The 22,922-nt window shown below is 38.3% G+C and overlaps 1 protein-coding gene across 1 annotated transcript in view; it reads right to left on the bottom strand.

Annotated features, from left to right (window-relative positions):
* Nucleotides 1-1,756: 1,756 nt before the first annotated feature.
* Nucleotides 1,757-22,922, bottom strand: part of LOC143245939 (uncharacterized) — a 34,899-nt gene continuing 13,733 nt past the window's right edge. The window contains exons 7-8 of the mRNA XM_076492190.1: nucleotides 7,454-8,599; nucleotides 1,757-2,198 (exon numbers count right to left, since the gene is read on the bottom strand). Of these exons, the coding sequence (XP_076348305.1) occupies nucleotides 7,800-8,599 (800 nt within the window). The 3' untranslated portion in view covers nucleotides 1,757-2,198; nucleotides 7,454-7,799. The remainder of the gene's footprint in view (nucleotides 2,199-7,453; nucleotides 8,600-22,922) is intronic.

Genomic DNA, 22,922 nt, shown 5'->3' with positions numbered 1-22,922 from the left:
AGATCCAAAACAATTCTCGACACACTTAAAAAGATATATGAATACAGGAACAACAAACACAGAATACCCACCACTAGAACTAGATGGAAAAACAGCTTACACTAACATAGAAAAAGCTGAGATCTTTAGAAACCACATCATGAACCAGACATGAACAGATACTTCTGTGAAACTGTCAATAACTTCACTGATCTCAACAAAAGCGTATACACACATATATTCCCAGTAAACACATTAATACAACCAGAGAAAACAACAGACTGGAGAACTCATCAACCCATAAAAGATATCACAGTGACGGAAGTAGAAACTGCTATCAAAAACACAAAAAACAAAGCTCCTGGAGAAGATGGTATCTAAGCTATCCTCCTAAAATACAGCACTCAGATTATATAAACACCAAACAGCCTTATTTATCATTATAAACCTATCAACCTCTCATTATCAGCTGGATATATCCCTGTTTCTTTGAAGGAAGCAGTAATATCAATGTTCCAGCAAGAAGGAAAGTCAGCGAATAAACCAAACTACCGCCCAATTAGCCTAACCAGTTGTATCGGCAAAATATTAGAAAGAATAATTATTAGTAACCGACTATCTATATACTTAGAAGTGAATTCAAAATTACCCGAAATTCAAAACGGATTTAGAAAATACAGACAAACTACAGACCACCTAATCAGATTAACAGAAACAATTACAGACAGCTTTAACAAAAACGAATGCACTGTAGCTTGCTTTCTTGACACAGAGAAAGCATTTGACACGGTGTGGCATAACGGATTACGTCACAGGTTAACGGAAAGGGATTTACCACAGGGAATTATTCGCTGACTATCTAACTTTCTGAACAATAGAACGTGTAAAGTAGATGTGAATGTGGCCCACTCAGGGTCCTTTTTCCCCCGAGGCAGGAGTCCCACAGGGAGGGGTAGTTAGCCTTATATTATTTATCATAATGTGAGTAATATGCCTCTGTCGGACCTAAATTCAGGTTTTGCATCACAATTAGCTGACGGTGTATCGGTCTGGAAAAGTGCCTCCACAACTTCAATAGCAGCAACAAACCTCCAACCAGTCCTGAATAATATAGAAAACTACTGCCAGAAATATAGAATAAAAGTCACTATTCTGAAAACCCAAGTAATATTATTAAGACTAAATAAACTGAAAAAAGATCCACCAAAGTTGTACATGAATGGACCACTTTTACTGACTGCTACTTCTGCTAAATTTCTTGGTTTAACTTATGATACAAAATTAACGTGGATACAGCATACAAAGAATATCCTGATACGAATCTGGAAAAGAGCAAATTATGCAAGAAGTCTTTCAGGTAAAAATCAAGGAACATCACCTGATAATATAACAAAAATCTACAAAACATACATTAGACCTATAATAGAATATGCATCTCCTGCCTGGATAAACATAACAAAAACAATTACAGAAACTACAAAAAAATACAAAATTCAGTTTTAACTTCGGGCTATAAAGTACCACGTCCACTTCATCTACATTCATACACAAGTATGTAAACATAGAAACAATATCAGTAAGACTCTTGTATAATGCACTAAACTATTTTAATAAGAATTGGCATAAAAGTGATTTATTATGTGATCTGGACAGATACTACGTACATGATGAACATAGTCCCAAGTACCTCTCTTCTATAAATATATATTTAAGAAATATCAAACAAGCTAGACACTTACTTAAACCTACTTTTATATTATTGTACCCTATTTTTATTTTATTATTCTTACTACTAGTAGTAGTAGTAGTATTTTATCTATGGAAGAAAGAAAGAAACAAAAATAATAAATATATATAAAATAAAAAAAGGAAAAAATTCTTGTCGAGAGAAACGGGCTTGAGTACGGTGTCATACTCTGGCCCAAAGTTATACTAATTAACCAACACCTAACTATAGACGCCATCAACGTTCGGGATGGAGGAAGAGGTCTAATGCACCTGACCTTCTGGGTATTTAAACATCACTACCCAAATACCAACACAGAGGAAGCGATCGAACCGAACCAACGACTGATTTGGAATCTGGCGTGGCGTTCGGTGGTTCCATAATTCAAATATCCAGGCACGGTAGGGGAGTGTTCCGCCCATAATGTTACTGTAAGAGGTCTACAGTCATATCTCAAAAGGATAAAATGTCACTGGTCATTTCTGGTTCCATTCTGAAATGTAATGTTCGTCTATTTATAGGTTAATGTATGCGAAAATCTTTAAATTATACCATTTCGAATATTTATAATATAAACAATAATTAAGTTCCAACATGACCAGTTATTAATTTTATATTTCTATTTTTCTTACAGATACTCAATAAAATAAAACGAGCACAACAGAGAAAATTAAGTGGGTCAGAAGGAAGAAAACAAAGGAAGACCCAAGATGAAGGATGTGCGAAGTCATTCTAAATTCCAACAGCATTTTTGAAAAGAGATGATTATGAATCAAAATCAGTAGAGGATATAACGAGGCACACATCACATGACTCTACAAAAAGACTTGAACAAGAAGACCTAGAAGAGAAGTACAGCAGTGAAACTAATTCAAAACAGCCATATTTAGATAAAATGGAATACCAAGGTTCATCAAATTCTGAAGATTTGGATGATGATTTACCTGATCCAGTTAAACAAGACAACCCAACTATTTCTTTTATGTTAACTTTCCAGGTTACTATATCCAAATTAATGCTTTAAGTTTTTGCAATGTTATATTTGACTATTATTTTAGTATAAAATAATTCTGTATTAATTTTTTATACGCATTCTTGTTTCTGATTCTGTCCTTCTCTGTTATTCAATTATATCTTCAAAATACCATTGTTGTCTCAATTATTTCACTTTTTTCATCTCCTTCATACCCTAAAAAGATGCCACAAAATGCAGGATGTCATGTTCTAAAACTCATAAATTTCCGGGAAAGCATTGCGGACCCCCTTATGGCTAACATTTTGTCACGAGGGGGCGCGAAAACTTTATCCCCGGGCGCTAACTGTGCAGACTGCGCGCGTCGAACGTGCTTTACAACTTAACACACAAACGAACAAAGGCTTATTGGTTTATTTCCTTCAGCCCTTTCCAGGGCTACCGGCGTTGACATCCACATCTCACGCCTGATTCCCTAATGAGTCCGAAGAAGCGATCCCGTCACGCTTCTAAATCGTCTGTTATGTACACCGCTCCAATCATGTCTCCGGAACTATTTTGTGCTTTACAACAGGTGCCCACTAAAGCTATTCTGGAGATCACCTCAGACACATCTGCCTTACAGCAATCTCTACCCTCGTCAGACTCCGAGGGAGAGCAATCACCTATCGACACTCATTCATCTGGTGTCAACAATCCAATGCCTGTAAGGTCACCCACACCTACCAAGGTAGCACCCACCATCACGAGGTCACCTTCCCACAGTAAACCATCAACTCCCAAGCATAGTGGAAAGGGGGAAGCCCGTGTTTCTGCAGTGTATCAACATCGTCTGCGCACGCTGGATGACTTAAAAGCAGCGACAATCATGTCTATTCAGTCTATTTGAAGCTAGCAACTGATAGCAGTGTTTAGAAACAAAATAAGGATCCAAAACTGTATTGATGTAAACAGGGATCACTTTCAACATTGTTTATAATTGTCATTCATATTTACCTCCTGTATTCTATATTGAAACATGTCTGTTAATAAATACACAAGTGCACAGTGACTTTCCAAATACCCTGTATTTACTAAATGTATAAATAACAGAACTACAAGTGTTCTGAATCAGCTCAAACTTCTGCAGTACCCGGAAGAGACATACTTTTTAATGTTAATATGCTCCGGGATATAATACAAATAACCAATAGCAAAGGCACCCCTACTTGCATGATCTCATTAGATCAGGAGAAAGCCTTTGATAAAATAGACCATAAATTTTTGTTCTATGTATTAAAGAAATATAACTGAAAAATAAAAAGGTGACAGCTAAAATAAATATAAACGGACACTTGACAGACAAGTTAGAAATTGAGACAGGAGTAAGACAGGGATGTCCCCTTTCTCCAACTTTACATGTTCTAATAATCAAAACTTTTCTCAGTAGCGTTAATTCAGACCCGGAAATAACAGGAGTCCACATTCCACACAATTAGGGCATTCAGCAAAAGTGCCTTGCACATGCTGATGACGTTACCCTGACATTAACTACAGAAAAAGCAATAGAACAAAGCACGCTGTCACTAGTGCAAGTGGAGCAAAAATATATAAAGAAAAATCCAAAGAATTCTGGCTGGGTAGACGGAGAATCAGAAATGACTTCCCATCTAATATCAGCTGGACAACAAGCCCCATCAAAATTTTAGGAATATGGCTGGGTCCGTACGACCCAATAGCCCATAACTGGAAACTCAAAGTTACAAAAATAGAGGAAGAAATAGAAACCTGGAGAGAGAATGAGCTGTCCGATCAAGCTAAAACACAAGCCTTAAAACAAGTTATATATCTAAGTGTCATATATCTAGGCAGAACACTTCTGCCTCCAGAAACGGAAATCAAGAAAATAAAAAGAATAATATAATATATAATTATAATAATAGGATAATGTACAGTTTTATATGGAACTCCAAAAGAGAACACCTGTCACGTGAAATGGTCAATCTTCCAACCAATGAAGGAGTCCTAGGTCTACCCAAGTTGGACAACTACCTGACAGCAGTTACGATCCAGAACACGTGTAAAATTATGGGGTCTGAACACAACTGTGCTCTTTTCTATAACTACACAGTTGGTTTCAACGCCACATTTTACATAAATAAGACCAGACCTCAAGCACTACGAGCAGAAACTCCACCAGCCAACCTATAAAAGATAACAAAAACAAAAAAGATGACAAAGAAAAACCCAGCAATTGAACTACATAAAATGTTAATGGAAAAGATATACGAAAATCTAACAGATAAAATCCAAGCCAAAATAGTAAACCAATATCCACATATAAACTGGAAGACAATATGGTCCACAAGTAACAGGAAAATCGAAATCAAAAGAAGAGACCTAAATTATAAAATAGCACATGATATAGTTAGTACAAAAGAAAGATTAAACAAGCAGATAGTTATGAAGACAAACAAATGTCTGTATTGCCAGTCTATAGAAACAACAAAGCATATGCTAAAGTATATTGGCGGAAGATATCTGATATTTTCCATACGGGCTTGATAAGTTACGGTATAGTCTTATTTAATACTCCACTACCAGTGAAAACCAATCAGAAATTCTCCTTCTTTATGTTGAGTGAATTTAAATACCAGATATGGTTCGCAAGGTGCAAAGCAGTGTATGAAAATGTAAAGGAAAGTGTTCCGGTGGTGATGAAAAGAATCAGAGTAAACACGAGGATTAGGCTAAATATCGATTGACGGAAGTGGAATTTAACAAGAGATGGGCGGAAGAGTCGAAAATCATGGAAACGAAAAGTGGATTCGTAGACCTGAGATTTTAAAATTCACTATGTCAAGGCAAGCATCACACGCTGAATTCAAGTGGACGACAGAGAAGGGAACCACGGTGAGCCAGCCAACACTGGAGGTGTAAACCTGATCAGCAAGTGTTTGTGTACTCACATGTATAGGTATTTGGACAAATGGCTCATGGACCGTAAAAAACAGTGACTTTGACTACACATGTGAAGTTGTGTATCATGTTCCCCAAATGTGTTCAACAAGAAATCAACATACACCCTTGTGCAAATTAATTGAAACAAACGGTCATTTTACAATATTTTCAGCATGACGGTTGGTTCAGACTCGCCGATATCCTTTAATAGGCATTTTTCACACAGATGGCGTCATTAGCTGTGTTTTGCAGTACGGTCAATCTATTTTTGGGATATATGATGGAATTTTGAGGAATATTACGTAATTCAAAATTGCGTTAGAAGGGCAAGGAGACCAGTCAAAAAACAACTTCTTACCAACTCAATGAAGAAAAAACGGTATCAATACAAAAACTGGATGAAAAACAATGGAGGAAGGTGTTATTCAGTGATGAGACTCATTTCTCCATATAGGGTCAAAGAAGTCTGCATGTTTGCAGATCTCCAGGTGAGGAACTTCGAGAATCTCACATCAATCAGTTCGTAAAACATCCCTTGAAGATGTTTTGGGGCTTTTTCTACTACTATGGCGTCGAAGGCTTACATATCATAGAAGGTATGATGCGAGGACCATAGTACATCAAATTTTTGCAGAGAAGAGTCGTTCTAAAATTGAAAAAGATTTCCAGATGGATCTGGCATTTTACTGCAAGATCTGGCTCCGTGCCACACATCGAAACTTGTGAAGAATTTTATGACTACAACGTGAATAAAGGTGCTGGACTGGCCTGGAAACTTTCCTGACTTAAATCCTATTGAAAATCTTTGAGCGATTTGTAAAGAAAGACTTCGGGGAAGAGACTGTACTACAAAAGATAAGCTAATTGAGGCCACAATTAAGGTGTGGTACAGCGATCCAAAAATTAGTAAAGATTGTAGTCAACTCGTGGACTCGATGCCAAAGCAGATTAATGATCTTCCGAAAAATAAAGGCAGTCTTATCATGTATTAATTTGAGAGTAATTTTTGAATTCTTAGATATAAAATGCAAAAAATGGAAAAAATCGTAATTTTGCGTCTTCTTTCAATTAATTTGCACAAGGGAGTATGACAAACTCAAGAGGCTACTTCGACAAAGGAATCCGACAGTAACAGAGAAAAAGGAACCTAAGGTAAGTAGGGTAAGTATCTTCTATAACTTACTTTGTGTTGACTGGAGTTTTATGGAGTAAAATATAACTTATCACAGTTCGTTTCTTCTCCACCAGTCAACTTGATTACGCCACTTAGTAACCCAGCAAAATGTGAACAGTAAAAATAAAATACTTTCTCGAAAAATTACAAACTGAGTGGGCTTGATATTATATTAGAAGTTTTACATCTCAAAGAAGCAATGTTTTTATAACAGTTACACCCACTTTTCTGTACTTAAAGAAATTCTACAATCATCAAAGAAATCTAATGAAGGTCTCGGCTGAAACGTTGAGAATGTATTGAAGCAACACAAGAGGGAAGGCAACAGCATCCACCATAAACAGTGGGATTTGACTGGCACTCTTATAACACACCCATGACCAAAAGCATGACTGTGTTGTTACAAGACATGAACCACAAACCTTGCTAACTACCAGGTTACAGTCTTTAAGCACAGAGAGACAATAAAACTAATATTTATGGCAAAAATCACACAATACCAATTTTGATGTTTAACATTAAGCTAAATACAGAATAGAAACTTAATTTTTTTTTGGGCAGTTACAATTTCAAAAAGAAATATGATTTGATGATTTGATTTAAAACATTTTTCAAAAACACATTCATAACAAGTCTTGATACAAAATAAAACAAAACAAACCATAACCTGAGCACTTCTGAAAGGTGGACCTTTTCTTCACCAGGAGCAAACTGTAAATGAATAAATATCATGCAATTTCTCCTGCAAAATATATATTTTTCATATTATTATATCCATCCATGTAAGAGCATGAACAGTTCAACAAACAAAAAGTCTGGTATTGGTTTAAAAGGTGCATTTTCAGTTTGAAATTATACTGACAGAAGTATTAATGCATTATAAATGCATTTTCCAACAAGAAGAACCTTTCTGTTAAACTCTTGTAACTAATTTAAAGAGGTGACTATTTCTCAGCTGTGCAAACCAAACCGTTTTCGAACCAATCTAGAGTTTTGTGTAATAAGTTTTAGAGCAGTTCTGAGCTCATCGAAGACTTTCTAAACAATTTTGAAAATTTTGAACTATGTTTTTCTGAGTTGAATGATGGATATACTTGAATTGTCTTAGTTCCACTAGTCTTTTTGGTAGCTTTTTCACAACCGTCATTATTCTTGACATCTCTTGGAACGTCTGAAGAGTAGTAAAGTAGCTTCGTAAACCAGTTGGGATTTTTTTGTACGTGATCGCTCATTTCATTAATAGCGTCGTTAAGAGAACGTCCAACCGAAGAAGACAGGAGATCGTGGCCTGGCATACGCGGGTACACTTGAAGTAAAGGCACCAATATCTTTGGACGTTCCCCATGCAAGTGGCATATCAATTTATTAAGTTCTTCCACCATTTTGTACGTTTTACCAGCTGCATTCAATTGTAAAATTTTTGGAATATGGTGGTAACCCGAATATTTGAAGTACACTTTAATAAATCTATTACTGCTCATTTTTTTGGGTATTTCATTGACAATCAGGTTCAGCGCGGGAGTGAAACGGTTCATTTGGGTCTGCATCTCTTGCATCTTTGGCACATTTTGTCTCTCAGCCTTGTGGAACACACCTTCAGATAGAATGATGATAATGTAATCAACTTCTGTAACTGATTTTAACAGCCAGTTGTTTGGGTCTTCGTTCTTAGTGCTCCTCTCATCCAATAAAACTTCAACGTTACACTTACTCTGCAGGTAGTCAGCAAATGTTTCAACCACCTGGAAGTGCTTTTTACAGTCATATGAATATACTAGCAACACTCTTGGCACATTGATACTGGTCCCTGCAGGAAGAAACAGATATTGTTAAAGCTTTTATAAATGTTGAAACCAACATGTTCTGATTTTAGTCAAGATTTATAACAAATTGCCTTCCACCATGAAGTTTGCTATGATAATCACTGTCACTGTAAGGTGCTTCGTGACAAGCTACTGTCACTGTAAGGTGCTTCGTGACAAGCTACTGTCACTGTAAGGTGCTTCGTGACAAGCTACTGTCACTGTAAGGTGCTTCGTGACAAGCTACTGTAAGTGTAAGGTGCTTCGTGACAAGCTACTGTAAGTGTAAGGTGCTTCGTGACAAGCTACTGTCACTGTAAGGTGCTTAAGTGACAAGCTACTGTCACTGTAAGGTGCTTCGTGACAAGCTACTGTCACTGTGAGGTGCTTCGTGACAAGCTACTGTAAGTGTAAAGTGTTTCCTCACAAGCTACTGTAAGTGTAAAGTGTTTCCTCACAAGCTACTGTAAGTGTAAAGTGTTTCCTCACAAGCTACTGTAAGTGTAAAGTGTTTCCTCACAAGCTACTGTAAGTGTAAAGTGTTTCGTGACAAGCTACTGTAAGTGTAAAGTGTTTCGTGACAAGCTACTGTAAGTGTAAAGTGTTTCCTCTGAAGCTACTGTAAGTGTAAAGTGTTTCCTCTCACAAGCTACTGTAAGTGTAAGGTGCCATTGACAAGCTACTGTAAGTGTAAAGTGTTTCCTCACAAGCTACTGTAAGTGTAAGTGTTTCCCTCTACAAGCTACTGTAAGTGTAAAGTGTTTCCTCACAAGCTACTGTAAGGGTGTAAAGTGTTTCCTCACAAGCTACTGTAAGTGTAAAGTGTTTAAGTGACAAGCTACTGTAAGTGTAAAGTGTTTCGTGACAAGCTACTGTAAGTGTAAAGTGTTTCGTGACAAGCTACTGTAAGTGTAAAGTGTTTCGTGACAAGCTACTGTAAGTGTAAAGTGTTTCGTGACAAGCTACTGTAAGTGTAAAGTGTTTCCTCACAAGCTACTGTAAGTGTAAAGTGTTTCCTCACAAGCTACTGTAAGTGTAAGGTGCTTCGTGACAAGCTACTGTAAGTGTAAAGTGTTTCCTCACAAGCTACTGTAAGTGTAAAGTGTTTCCTCACAAGCTACTGTAAGTGTAAAGTGTTTCCTCACAAGCTACTGTAAGTGTAAAGTGCTTCGTGACAAGCTACTGTAAGTGTAAAGTGTTTCCTCACAAGCTACTGTAAGTGTAAGGTGCTTCGTGACAAGCTACTGTAAGTGTAAAGTGTTTCATCACGAGCTACTGTAAGTGTAAAGTGTTTCCTCACGAGCTACTGTAAGTGTAAAGTATTTCCTCACAAGCTACTGTAAGTGTAAGGTGCTTCGTGACAAGCTACTGTAAGTGTAAAGTGTTTCCTCACAAGCTACTGTAAGTGTAAAGTGTTTCCTCACAAGCTACTGTAAGTGTAAAGTGTCTCCTCACAAGCTACTGTAAGTGTAAAGTGTCTCCTCACAAGCTACTGTAAGTGTAAAGTGTCTCCTCACAAGCTACTGTAAGTGTAAGTGTCTCCTCACAAGCTACTGTAAGTGTAAAGTGTCTCCTCACAAGCTACTGTAAGTGTAAAGTGTCTCCTCACAAGCTACTGTAAGTGTAAAGTGTTTCCTCACAAGCTACTGGAAGTGTAAAGTGTTTCATCACAAGCTACTGTAAGTGTTTCCTCACAAGCTACTGTAAGTGTTTCCTCACAAGCTACTGTAAGTGTTTCCTCACAAGCTACTGTAAGTGTTTCCTCACAAGCTACTGTAAGTGTTTCCTCACAAGCTACTGTAAGTGTTTCCTCACAAGCTACTGTAAGTGTAAGTGTTTCCTCACAAGCTACTGGAAGTGTAAAGTGTTTCCTCACAAGCTACTGGAAGTGTAAAGTGTTTCCTCACAAGCTACTATAAGTGTAAAGTGTTTCCTCACAAGCTACTGTAAGTGTAAAGTGTTTCCTCACAAGCTACTGTAAGTGTAAAGTGTTTCCTCACAAGCTACTGTAAGTGTAAAGTGTTTCCTCACAAGCTACTGTAAGTGTAAAGTGTTTCCTCACAAGCTACTGTAAGTGTAAAGTGTTTCCTCACAAGCTACTGTAAGTGTAAAGTGTTTCCTCACAAGCTACTGGAAGTGTAAAGTGTTTCCTCACAAGCTACTGGAAGTGTAAAGTGTTTCCTCACAAGCTACTGGAAGTGTAAAGTGTTTCCTCACAAGCTACTGTAAGTGTAAAGTGTTTCCTCACAAGCTACTGTAAGTGTAAAGTGTTTCCTCACAAGCTACTGTAAGTGTAAAGTGTTTCCTCACAAGCTACTGTAAGTGTAAAGTGTTTCCTCACGAGCTACTGGAAGTGTAAAGTGTTTCCTCACGAGCTACTGGAAGTGTAAAGTGTTTCCTCACGAGCTACTGTAAGTGTTTCCTCACGAGCTACTGTAAGTGTTTCCTCACAAGCTACTGTAAGTGTTTCCTCACAAGCTACTGTAAGTGTTTCCTCACAAGCTACTGTAAGTGTAAAGTGTTTCCTCACAAGCTACTGGAAGTGTAAAGTGTTTCCTCACAAGCTACTGGAAGTGTAAAGTGTTTCCTCACAAGCTACTATAAGTGTAAAGTGTTTCCTCACAAGCTACTGTAAGTGTAAAGTGTTTCCTCACAAGCTACTGTAAGTGTAAAGTGTTTCCTCACAAGCTACTGTAAGTGTAAAGTGTTTCCTCACAAGCTACTGTAAGTGTAAAGTGTTTCCTCACAAGCTACTGGAAGTGTAAAGTGTTTCCTCACAAGCTACTGGAAGTGTAAAGTGTTTCCTCACAAGCTACTGGAAGTGTAAAGTGTTTCCTCACAAGCTACTGGAAGTGTAAAGTGTTTCCTCACAAGCTACTGGAAGTGTAAAGTGTTTCCTCACAAGCTACTGGAAGTGTAAAGTGTTTCCTCACAAGCTACTGTAAGTGTAAAGTGTTTCCTCACAAGCTACTGTAAGTGTAAAGTGTTTCCTCACAAGCTACTGGAAGTGTAAAGTGTTTCCTCACAAGCTACTGGAAGTGTAAAGTGTTTCCTCACAAGCTACTGGAAGTGTAAAGTGTTTCCTCACGAGCTACTGGAAGTGTAAAGTGTTTCCTCACGAGCTACTGTAAGTGTAAAGTGTTTCCTCACGAGCTACTGTAAGTGTAAAGTGTTTCCTCACGAGCTACTGGAAGTGTAAAGTGTTTCCTCACGAGCTACTGTAAGTGTAAAGTGTTTCCTCACAAGCTACTGTAAGTGTAAAGTGTTTCCTCACAAGCTACTGTAAGTGTAAAGTGTTTCCTCACGAGCTACTGTAAGTGTAAAGTGTTTCCTCACAAGCTACTGTAAGTGTAAAGTGTTTCCTCACAAGCTACTGTAAGTGTAAAGTGTTTCCTCACAAGCTACTGTAAGTGTAAAGTGTTTCCTCACAAGCTACTGTAAGTGTAAAGTGTTTCGTGACAAGCTACTGTAAGTGTAAAGTGTTTCCTCACAAGCTACTGTAAGTGTAAAGTGCTTCGTGACAAGCTACTGTAAGTGTAAAGTGTTTCCTCACAAGCTACTGTAAGTGTAAGGTGCTTCGTGACGAGCTACTGTGAGTGTAAAGTGTTTCATCACGAGCTACTGTAAGTGTAAAGTGTTTCATCACGAGCTACTGTAAGTGTAAAGTGTTTCATCACGAGCTACTGTAAGTGTAAAGTGTTTCCTCACGAGCTACTGTAAGTGTAGTGTTTCGTGACAAGCTACTGTAAGTGTAAAGTGTTTCCTCACAAGCTACTGTAAGTGTAAAGTGTTTCCCTCACAAGCTACTGTAAGGTGTAAGTGTTTCCTCACAAGCTACTGTAAGTGTAAAGTGTTTCCTCACGAGCTACTGTAAGTGTAAAGTGTTTCCTCACAAGCTACTGTAAGTGTAAAGTGTTTCCTCACAAGCTACTGTAAGTGTAAAGTGTTTCCTCACAAGCTACTGTAAGTGTAAAGTGTTTCCTCACAAGCTACTGTAAGTGTAAAGTGTTTCCTCACAAGCTACTGTAAGTGTAAGTGTTTCCTCACAAGCTACTGGAGGTGTAAAGTGTTTCCTCACAAGCTACTGTAAGTGTAAAGTGTTTCCTCACAAGCTACTGTAAGTGTAAAGTGTTTCCTCACAAGCTACTGTAAGTGTAAAGTGTTTCCTCACAAGCTACTGGAAGTGTAAAGTGTTTCCTCACAAGCTACTGGAAGTGTAAAGTGTTTCCTCACAAGCTACTGTAAGTGTTTCCTCACAAGCTACTGTAGTGTTTCCTCTGAAGCTACTGTAAGTGTTTCCTCACAAGCTACTGTAAGTGTTTCCTCACAAGCTACTGTAAGTGTTTCCTCACAAGCTGCTGTAAGTGTTTCCTCACAAGCTACTGTAAGTGTAAAGTGTTTCCTCACAAGCTACTGTAAGTGTAAAGTGTTTCCTCACAAGCTACTGGAAGTGTAAAGTGTTTCCTCACAAGCTACTGTAAGTGTAAAGTGTTTCCTCACAAGCTACTGTAAGTGTAAAGTGTTTCCTCACAAGCTACTGTAAGTGTAAAGTGTTTCCTCACAAGCTACTGTAAGTGTAAAGTGTTTCCTCACAAGCTACTGTAAGTGTAAAGTGTTTCCTCACAAGCTACTGTAAGTGTAAAGTGTTTCCTCACAAGCTACTGTAAGTGTAAAGTGTTTCCTCACAAGCTACTGTAAGTGTAAAGTGTTTCCTCACAAGCTACTGTAAGTGTAAAGTGTTTCCTCACAAGCTACTGTAAGTGTAAAGTGTTTCCTCACAAGCTACTGTAAGTGTAAAGTGTTTCCTCACAAGCTACTGTAAGTGTAAAGTGTTTCGTGACAAGCTACTGTAAGTGTAAAGTGTTTCCTCACAAGCTACTGTAAGTGTAAAGTGCTTCGTGACGAGCTACTGTAAGTGTAAAGTGTTTCCTCACAAGCTACTGTAAGTGTAAGGTGCTTCGTGACGAGCTACTGTGAGTGTAAAGTGTTTCATCACGAGCTACTGTAAGGGTGTAAAGTGTTTCATCACGAGCTACTGTAAGTGTAAAGTGTTTCATCACGAGCTACTGTAAGTGTAAAGTGTTTCCTCACGAGCTACTGTAAGTGTAAAGTGTTTCCTCACGAGCTACTGTAAGTGTAAAGTGTTTCCTCACGAGCTACTGTAAGTGTAAAGTGTTTCCTCACGAGCTACTGTAAGTGTAAAGTGCTTCGTGACAAGCTACTATAAGTGTAAAGTGTTTCCTCACAAGCTACTGTAAGTGTAAAGTGTTTCCTCACACGCTACTGTAAGTGTAAAGTGTTTCCTCACAAGCTACTGTAAGTGTAAGTGTTTCCTCACAAGCTACTGTAAGTGTAAAGTGTTTAAGTGACAAGCTACTGTAAGTGTAAAGTGTTTCCTCACAAGCTACTGTAAGTGTAAAGTGCTTCGTGACGAGCTACTGTAAGTGTAAAGTGTTTGCTCACAAGCTACTGTAAGTGTAAGGTGCTTCGTGACGAGCTACTGTGAGTGTAAGGTGCTTCGTGACGAGCTACTGTGAGTGTAAGGTGCTTCGTGACGAGCTACTGTGAGTGTAAAGTGCTTCGTGACGAGCTACTGTAAGTGTAAAGTGTTTCATCACGAGCTACTGTAAGTGTAAAGTGTTTCCTCACGAGCTACTGTAAGTGTAAAGTGTTTCCTCACGAGCTACTGTAAGTGTAAAGTGTTTCCTCACGAGCTACTGTAAGTGTAAAGTGTTTCCTCACGAGCTACTGTAAGTGTAAAGTGCTTCGTGACAAGCTACTGTAAGTGTAAGGTGCTTCGTGACAAGCTACTGTAAGTGTAAAGTGTTTCCTCACAAGCTACTGTAAGTGTAAAGTGTTTCCTCACAAGCTACTGTAAGTGTAAGGTGTTTCCTCACAAGCTACTGTAAGTGTAAAGTGTTTCCTCACAAGCTACTGTAAGTGTAAAGTGTTTCCTCACAAGCTACTGTAAGTGTAAAGTGTTTCCTCACAAGCTACTGTAAGTGTAAAGTGTTTCCTCACAAGCTACTGTAAGTGTAAAGTGTTTCCTCACAAGCTACTGTAAGTGTAAAGTGTTTCCTCACAAGCTACTGTAAGTGTAAAGTGTTTCCTCACAAGCTACTGTAAGTGTAAAGTGTTTCCTCACAAGCTACTGTAAGTGTAAAGTGTCTCCTCACAAGCTACTGTAAGTGTAAAGTGTCTCCTCACAAGCTACTGGAAGTGTAAAGTGTTTCCTCACAAGCTACTGGAAGTGTAAAGTGTTTCCTCACAAGCTACTGGAAGTGTAAAGTGTTTCCTCACAAGCTACTGTAAGTGTAAAGTGTTTCCTCACAAGCTACTGTAAGTGTAAAGTGTTTCCTCACAAGCTACTGGAAGTGTAAAGTGTTTCCTCACAAGCTACTGTAAGTGTAAAGTGTTTCCTCACAAGCTACTGTAAGTGTAAAGTGTTTCCTCACAAGCTACTGTAAGTGTAAAGTGTTTCATCACAAGCTACTGTAAGTGTTTCATCACAAGCTACTGTAAGTGTTTCATCACAAGCTACTGTAAGTGTTTCCTCACAAGCTACTGTAAGTGTTTCCTCACAAGCTACTGTAAGTGTTTCCTCACAAGCTACTGTAAGTGTAAAGTGTTTCCTCACAAGCTACTGTAAGTGTAAAGTGTTTCCTCACAAGCTACTGGAAGTGTAAGTGTTTCCTCACAAGCTACTGTAAGTGTAAAGTGTTTCCTCACAAGCTACTGTAAGTGTAAAGTGTTTCCTCACAAGCTACTGTAAGTGTAAAGTGTTTCCTCACAAGCTACTGTAAGTGTAAAGTGTTTCCTCACAAGCTACTGTAAGTGTAAAGTGTTTCCTCTGACAAGCTACTGTAAGTGTAAAGTGTTTCCTCACAAGCTACTGTAAGTGTAAAGTGTTTCCTCACAAGCTACTGTAAGTGTAAAGTGTTTCCTCACAAGCTACTGTAAGTGTAAAGTGTTTCCTCACAAGCTACTGTAAGTGTAAAGTGTTTCCTCACAAGCTACTGTAAGTGTAAAGTGTTTCCTCACAAGCTACTGTAAGTGTAAGTGTTTCCTCACAAGCTACTGGAGTGTAAAGTGTTTTCCTCACAAGCTACTGGAAGTGTAAAGTGTTTCCTCACAAGCTACTGGAAGTGTAAAGTGTTTCCTCACGAGCTACTGGAAGTGTAAAGTGTTTCCTCACGAGCTACTGGAAGTGTAAAGTGTTTCCTCACGAGCTACTGTAAGTGTAAAGTGTTTCCTCACGAGCTACTGTAAGTGTAAAGTGTTTCCTCACGAGCTACTGGAGGTGTAAAGTGTTTCCTCACGAGCTACTGTAAGTGTAAAGTGTTTTCCTCACAAGCTACTGTAAGGTGTAAAGTGTTTCCTCACAAGCTACTGTAAGTGTAAGTGTTTCCTCACGAGCTACTGTAAGTGTAAAGTGTTTTCCTCACAAGCTACTGTAAGTGTAAAGTGTTTCCTCACAAGCTACTGTAAGTGTAAAGTGTTTCCTCACAAGCTACTGTAAGTGTAAAGTGTTTCCTCACAAGCTACTGTAAGTGTAAAGTGTTTCGTGACAAGCTACTGTAAGTGTAAAGTGTTTCCTCACAAGCTACTGTAAGTGTAAAGTGTTTCCTCACAAGCTACTGTAAGTGTAAAGTGCTTCGTGACAAGCTACTGTAAGTGTAAAGTGTTTCCTCACAAGCTACTGTAAGTGTGAGGTGCTTCGTGACGAGCTACTGTGAGTGTAAAGTGTTTCATCACGAGCTACTGTAAGTGTAAAGTGTTTCATCACGAGCTACTGTAAGTGTAAAGTGTTTCCTCACAAGCTACTGTAAGTGTAGTGTTTCCTCACAAGCTACTGTAAGTGTAGTGTTTCGTGACAAGCTACTGTAAGTGTAAAGTGTTTCCTCACAAGCTACTGTAAGTGTAAAATGCTTCGTGACAAGCTACTGTAAGTGTAAAGTGTTTCCTCACAAGCTACTGTAAGTGTAAGGTGCTTCGTGACGAGCTACTGTGAGTGTAAAGTGTTTCATCACGAGCTACTGTGAGTGTAAAGTGTTTCATCACGAGCTACTGTAAGTGTAAAGTGTTTCCTCACAAGCTACTGTAAGTGTAAAGTGTTTCCTCACAAGCTACTGTAAGTGTAAAGTGTTTCCTCACAAGCTACTGTAAGTGTAAAGTGTTTCCTCACAAGCTACTGTAAGTGTAAAGTGTTTCCTCACAAGCTACTGTAAGTGTAAAGTGTTTCCTCACAAGCTACTGTAAGTGTAAAGTGTTTCCTCACAAGCTACTGTAAGTGTAAAGTGTTTCCTCACAAGCTACTGTAAGTGTAAAGTGTTTCCTCACAAGCTACTGTAAGTGTAAAGTGTTTCCTCACAAGCTACTGGAAGTGTAAAGTGTTTCCTCACAAGCTACTGTAAGTGTAAAGTGTTTCCTCACAAGCTACTGTAAGTGTAAAGTGTTTCCTCACAAGCTACTGTAAGTGTAAAGTGTTTCCTCACAAGCTACTGGAAGTGTAAAGTGTTTCCTCACAAGCTACTGGAAGTGTAAAGTGTTTCCTCACAAGCTACTGGAAGTGTAAAGTGTTTCCTCACAAGCTACTGTAAGTGTTTCCTCACAAGCTACTGTAAGTGTTTCCTCACAAGCTACTGTAAGTGTTTCCTCACAAGCTACTGTAAGTGTTTCCTCACAAGCTGCTGTAAGTGTTTCCTCACAAGCTACTGTAAGTGTAAAGTGTTTCCTCACAAGCTACTGTAAGTGTAAAGTGTTTCCTCACAAGCTACTGGAAGTGTAAAGTGTTTCCTCACAAGCTACTGTAAGTGTAAAGTGTTTCCTCACAAGCTACTGTAAGTGTAAAGTGTTTCCTCACAAGCTACTGTAAGTGTAAAGTGTTTCCTCACAAGCTACTGTAAGTGTAAAGTGTTTCCTCACAAGCTACTGTAAGTGTAAAGTGTTTCCTCACAAGCTACTGTAAGTGTAAAGTGTTTCCTCACAAGCTACTGTAAGTGTAAAGTGTTTCCTCACAAGCTACTGTAAGTGTAAAGTGTTTCCTCACAAGCTACTGTAAGTGTAAAGTGTTTCCTCACAAGCTACTGTAAGTGTAAAGTGTTTCCTCACAAGCTACTGTAAGTGTAAAGTGTTTCCTCACAAGCTACTGTAAGTGTAAAGTGTTTCGTGACAAGCTACTGTAAGTGTAAAGTGTTTCCTCACAAGCTACTGTAAGTGTAAAGTGCTTCGTGACGAGCTACTGTAAGTGTAAAGTGTTTCCTCACAAGCTACTGTAGGGTGTAAGGTGCTTATTGACGAGCTACTGTGAGTGTAAAGTGTTTCATCACGAGCTACTGTAAGTGTAAAGTGTTTCATCACGAGCTACTGTAAGTGTAAAGTGTTTCATCACGAGCTACTGTAAGTGTAAAGTGTTTCCTCACGAGCTACTGTAAGTGTAAAGTGTTTCCTCACGAGCTACTGTAAGTGTAAAGTGTTTCCTCACGAGCTACTGTAAGTGTAAAGTGTTTCCTCACGAGCTACTGTAAGTGTAAAGTGCTTCGTGACAAGCTACTGTAAGTGTAAAGTGTTTCCTCACAAGCTACTGTAAGTGTAAAGTGTTTCCTCACAAGCTACTGTAAGTGTAAAGTGTTTCCTCACAAGCTACTGTAAGTGTAAAGTGTTTCCTCACAAGCTACTGTAAGTGTAAAGTGTTTCCTCACAAGCTACTGTAAGTGTAAAGTGTTTAAGTGACAAGCTACTGTAAGTGTAAAGTGTTTCCTCACAAGCTACTGTAAGTGTAAAGTGCTTCGTGACGAGCTACTGTAAGTGTAAAGTGTTTCCTCACAAGCTACTGTAAGTGTAAAGTGCTTCGTGACGAGCTACTGTAAGTGTAAAGTGTTTCCTCACAAGCTACTGTAAGTGTAAGGTGCTTCGTGACGAGCTACTGTGAGTGTAAAGTGTTTCATCACGAGCTACTGTAAGTGTAAAGTGTTTCATCACGAGCTACTGTAAGTGTAAAGTGTTTCCTCACGAGCTACTGTAAGTGTAAAGTGTTTCCTCACGAGCTACTGTAAGGGTGTAAAGTGTTTCCCTCACGAGCTACTGTAAGTGTAAAGTGTTTCCTCACGAGCTACTGTAAGTGTAAAGTGCTTAGTGACAAGCTACTGTAAGTGTAAGGTGCTTCGTGACAAGCTACTGTAAGTGTAAAGTGTTTCCTCACAAGCTACTGTAAGTGTAAAGTGTTTCCTCACAAGCTACTGTAAGTGTAAAGTGTTTCCTCACAAGCTACTGTAAGTGTAAGGTGTTTCCTCACAAGCTACTGTAAGTGTAAAGTGTTTCCTCACAAGCTACTGTAAGTGTAAAGTGTTTCCTCACAAGCTACTGTAAGTGTAAAGTGTTTCCTCACAAGCTACTGTAAGTGTAAAGTGTTTCCTCACAAGCTACTGTAAGTGTAAAGTGTTTCCTCACAAGCTACTGTAAGTGTAAAGTGTCTCCTCACAAGCTACTGTAAGTGTAAGTGTCTCCTCACAAGCTACTGGAAGTGTAAAGTGTTTCCTCACAAGCTACTGGAAGTGTAAAGTGTTTCCTCACAAGCTACTGGAAGTGTAAAGTGTTTCCTCACAAGCTACTGTAAGTGTAAAGTGTTTCCTCACAAGCTACTGTAAGTGTAAAGTGTTTCCTCACAAGCTACTGGAAGTGTAAAGTGTTTCCTCACAAGCTACTGTAAGTGTAAAGTGTTTCCTCACAAGCTACTGGAAGTGTAAAGTGTTTCCTCACAAGCTACTGGAAGTGTAAAGTGTTTCCTCACAAGCTACTGTAAGTGTAAAGTGTTTCCTCACAAGCTACTGGAAGTGTAAAGTGTTTCCTCACAAGCTACTGGAAGTGTAAAGTGTTTCCTCACAAGCTACTGTAAGTGTAAAGTGTTTCCTCACAAGCTACTGTAAGTGTAAAGTGTTTCCTCACAAGCTACTGTAAGTGTAAAGTGTTTCCTCACAAGCTACTGTAAGTGTAAAGTGTTTCCTCACAAGCTACTGTAAGTGTAAAGTGTTTCCTCACAAGCTACTGTAAGTGTAAAGTGTTTCCTCACAAGCTACTGTAAGTGTAAGGTATTTTAGAATACAATCCAATATTATTATTAAACGAATTGCTTAAAACATTTAAAAATACTTTGAGCTTTATTCACCTATCCCTTTGCCGGTAGAGATATCACTAGTTACTTGACATTTCAAGATCTCTGCTGGTAGAGACATCACTAGTTACTTGACATTTCAAGATCTCTGCTGGTAGAGACATCACTAGATACTTTACAGATTCAAGATTCAGATTTAAAAGACATGGGAATTTATGACATTTCAGCATGATAGTGATTGTAATTTTCTGTTTTCAGTTTCCAAGACCAACTGGGAATTCAGGGCAAGGACTCCATGTGCCAGCATCTAGTAATGCCTCTGCATACTAGTAAACTGTACCCCCGTAAAATATGTATGCATGCATGGTTTACGTTATTACTTTATAAATAACTTAGTTTTTGTTTTGTTTTTTCACATAACAAATCATATTTTTCTCCATCAAATACTTTTTGAAATTTCTCAGTATCAAATACACTACTGTGTGTGTGTAAAACAGTCACTACAAATAGTTTGATTTCTTATAATAGGACATTTCCTTCAAGTAATGTAACCTGTGTGTGTGGCTGAGTGTTCAAAGGAATATTTCAGCACTATGAGAACAGGTCATTGAAACGCCTTGTTTTATGTATACTTATGTATGACTGCACAAGCTATTTTTCTTTTAAAGTGACAACAAATGGTTTGGGATTTCTTTTTTGAAATTAGTTGTCATAAGTTGCAAAAGTGGGCGACTACTCTGATTAGCCCGTTAATGGTAAGAACTACTTTTTTCACAAATTGTTGTGTTTTGCTTTAAATATGATATATAAATATGAAAACAAAAGTATCTACATTTACTTTTTCTAACAATCTGTCAGTCAGGAAACAAAAAATAGAGCACCAAGCAGTGACACCAAGTCAGTTACACAAATATAAAAAAAATTAAAACATGACAAGGATAATGAAATTACAGAAAAAAATCTCAACTTCACAATATTTCTATTTATGACAATGCAATGTGAATGTTACCTATGAACTGTGAAACAGTTTACTCATAAGCTTCTGATTTGTTACATAAGCCTGTGTACTAGAATTGGGACATTGACCCTTATTGGGTTAATCAGTTAGCAACAATCATGTAATCTATGTCGCACAGCATAATTTTTCATCAAAATTATTGTTAATAGCAAGAAATGAATTAAAATCAAAAGGTAATATTTTCTTACTTTTAAAATGTATTTTCAGTAGCTTTAATTTCCACCCACCCAAAGCTGTCTTTGGCCCTGATCTTCCCTCTAAGAATTACTAAATTTTCTTCACTAACAGTGAACCAGTCCTTTTAAAACCCATCAGTTTCATGCCATTTTAGAACATGTGATTGGTCCCCACCAATCACGTTGCACCATTTGTACTAGCACAACTAGCTCCCTCTACTACCCTCGAACAATTCTCACTTTTGAGAGAACTGGCAGGTACAAACCACCATATCATTGGGATAAAAGGGTGGGAAGTGGGCGAGAGGAAGTGAGTAGCTATCGGAAAGATTCAGTGTAAGAAAATGTTAACTTCCAAAATGGTCTTACCTACTCTACTCTCACCACATTGTAAAGATGGAAGGACCAATGAAAACACATAAGTATCTGATCATGCAGAAAGTAAAGCAACTGAAAGAATAGGTGTACAAGAATATGATAAGAAAGCACACTTTTAGGGCAGAGCATTACTTCTAGAACAGATATACTCTTCTCCTAGTAATTATTGCAGCAACACAAAGAGGGCAAAACTGAACTGACCGGCACCATAACACCTGGTGTCCCTGAACTGCTTGTTCCACCATTGCATACAAGAATGAAACAGTAACGAACTGCTACATAACTGTAACTTGAAGCAATATAGCAGAGACAAACGTGCAAGGTCCAGTGTGTAAGCAACACAGCAGACCCGTATAAATATGTGCCAAGATAGTGCATCTTGGGTTCCATCAGAGTAAGGCAAATGCAGTCCTTTCTGGTAAAATATCCAGTGGAAGTGTCTGGTATGAGACATCGTGATCAATAAATGCAGTCATTATGGGCAAAAAGAACATCCAGGGGAAGTGCCTTGGACATGTAACATTTTGGCCAAGGGTTGTATAATATGTCAAGAGAAAGCACCTCAGAAAATGTTAAATTATATAAAGTGTGGTCCATCCAAGCAATAAACATCCAGTGGAAATATTTTGCATAACACACAAAATATTAATAAATATGGTCTGACTGGCAACACCCAGGAAAAGGTGCCTTGGATGGGCAAAAAACATCCAGAGAACCTTGACAGATTATGCCAAATGTAATTCATCTGGGCAAAAACATCCATAGGAAGCACCTTAGAACCTGAATACCATCTTGTTGTATAAGCATTGTTTATTACAGCAATGAGTATAATGACAGTAGCCCTCTTCTCACAAAGTGGTTACATAGAATCTATAAATTTCAATTGTGTTTGTTGTACAAAACCCACTCAAGAGGTAACCTCCTTGGCCCAGCACTCCAGCAACTGAAAGTGGTAAGAACTCTTGTGCTCTGATAGAAGGGGTAAAAATACATATTGCAGAATTGAAAGGAATGAAACAGTGGAACCAGTGCAATGATTGTGTTTGTGACTCTATTAGGAAAATAGATAGAGCCCAATTGCAGAGATGGAAAGAAATCCATATCAGATGTACTCATGAAGTTCATGAGTGACAGCCTTTTTATATATGAAACAATGGAAACAAAATTAAATATATATATACACACACACACACGCACGCACGCATACCACTGGACAAGTCTTACAGAAATGCCCCAGTTTGACAGTGATCATTAGGGAAGTAAATATATTTAGTGCCAATACAATATTAAGCAAACGTGACCATACAATAACTGACACCAGGTGGGATCCTTAAACATGATGTACTTCAACTAAATTACATAAAAATGTCAACTTACCAAACTAAAAGAAGAAACAGGTGTAGGATTGCCACAGGATGAAGAAGATACCTGACCAGAGAAGACAGTAAGGTTATGTAGATATTGTACAATGAATATATTAGAAGCTGTCCACATATTAGCCTGAACAATTTCCTCCAAAGGTTGGAACAATCGAGCAGCTAAGTCAAAGTTAGATAACGAAATTGGTACAAAGAAACTTCCACAGAGATGCCAGAATATGCCAGTCGTACGAGGTCATGAACCCAACTAGTGAGAATAGTAAGCAC

This window comes from Tachypleus tridentatus, chromosome 3, assembly GCF_004210375.1.
Source record: "Tachypleus tridentatus isolate NWPU-2018 chromosome 3, ASM421037v1, whole genome shotgun sequence".
Classification (NCBI taxonomy): domain Eukaryota; kingdom Metazoa; phylum Arthropoda; class Merostomata; order Xiphosura; family Limulidae; genus Tachypleus; species Tachypleus tridentatus.
This window is presented reverse-complemented; position numbering and strand designations above follow the sequence as displayed.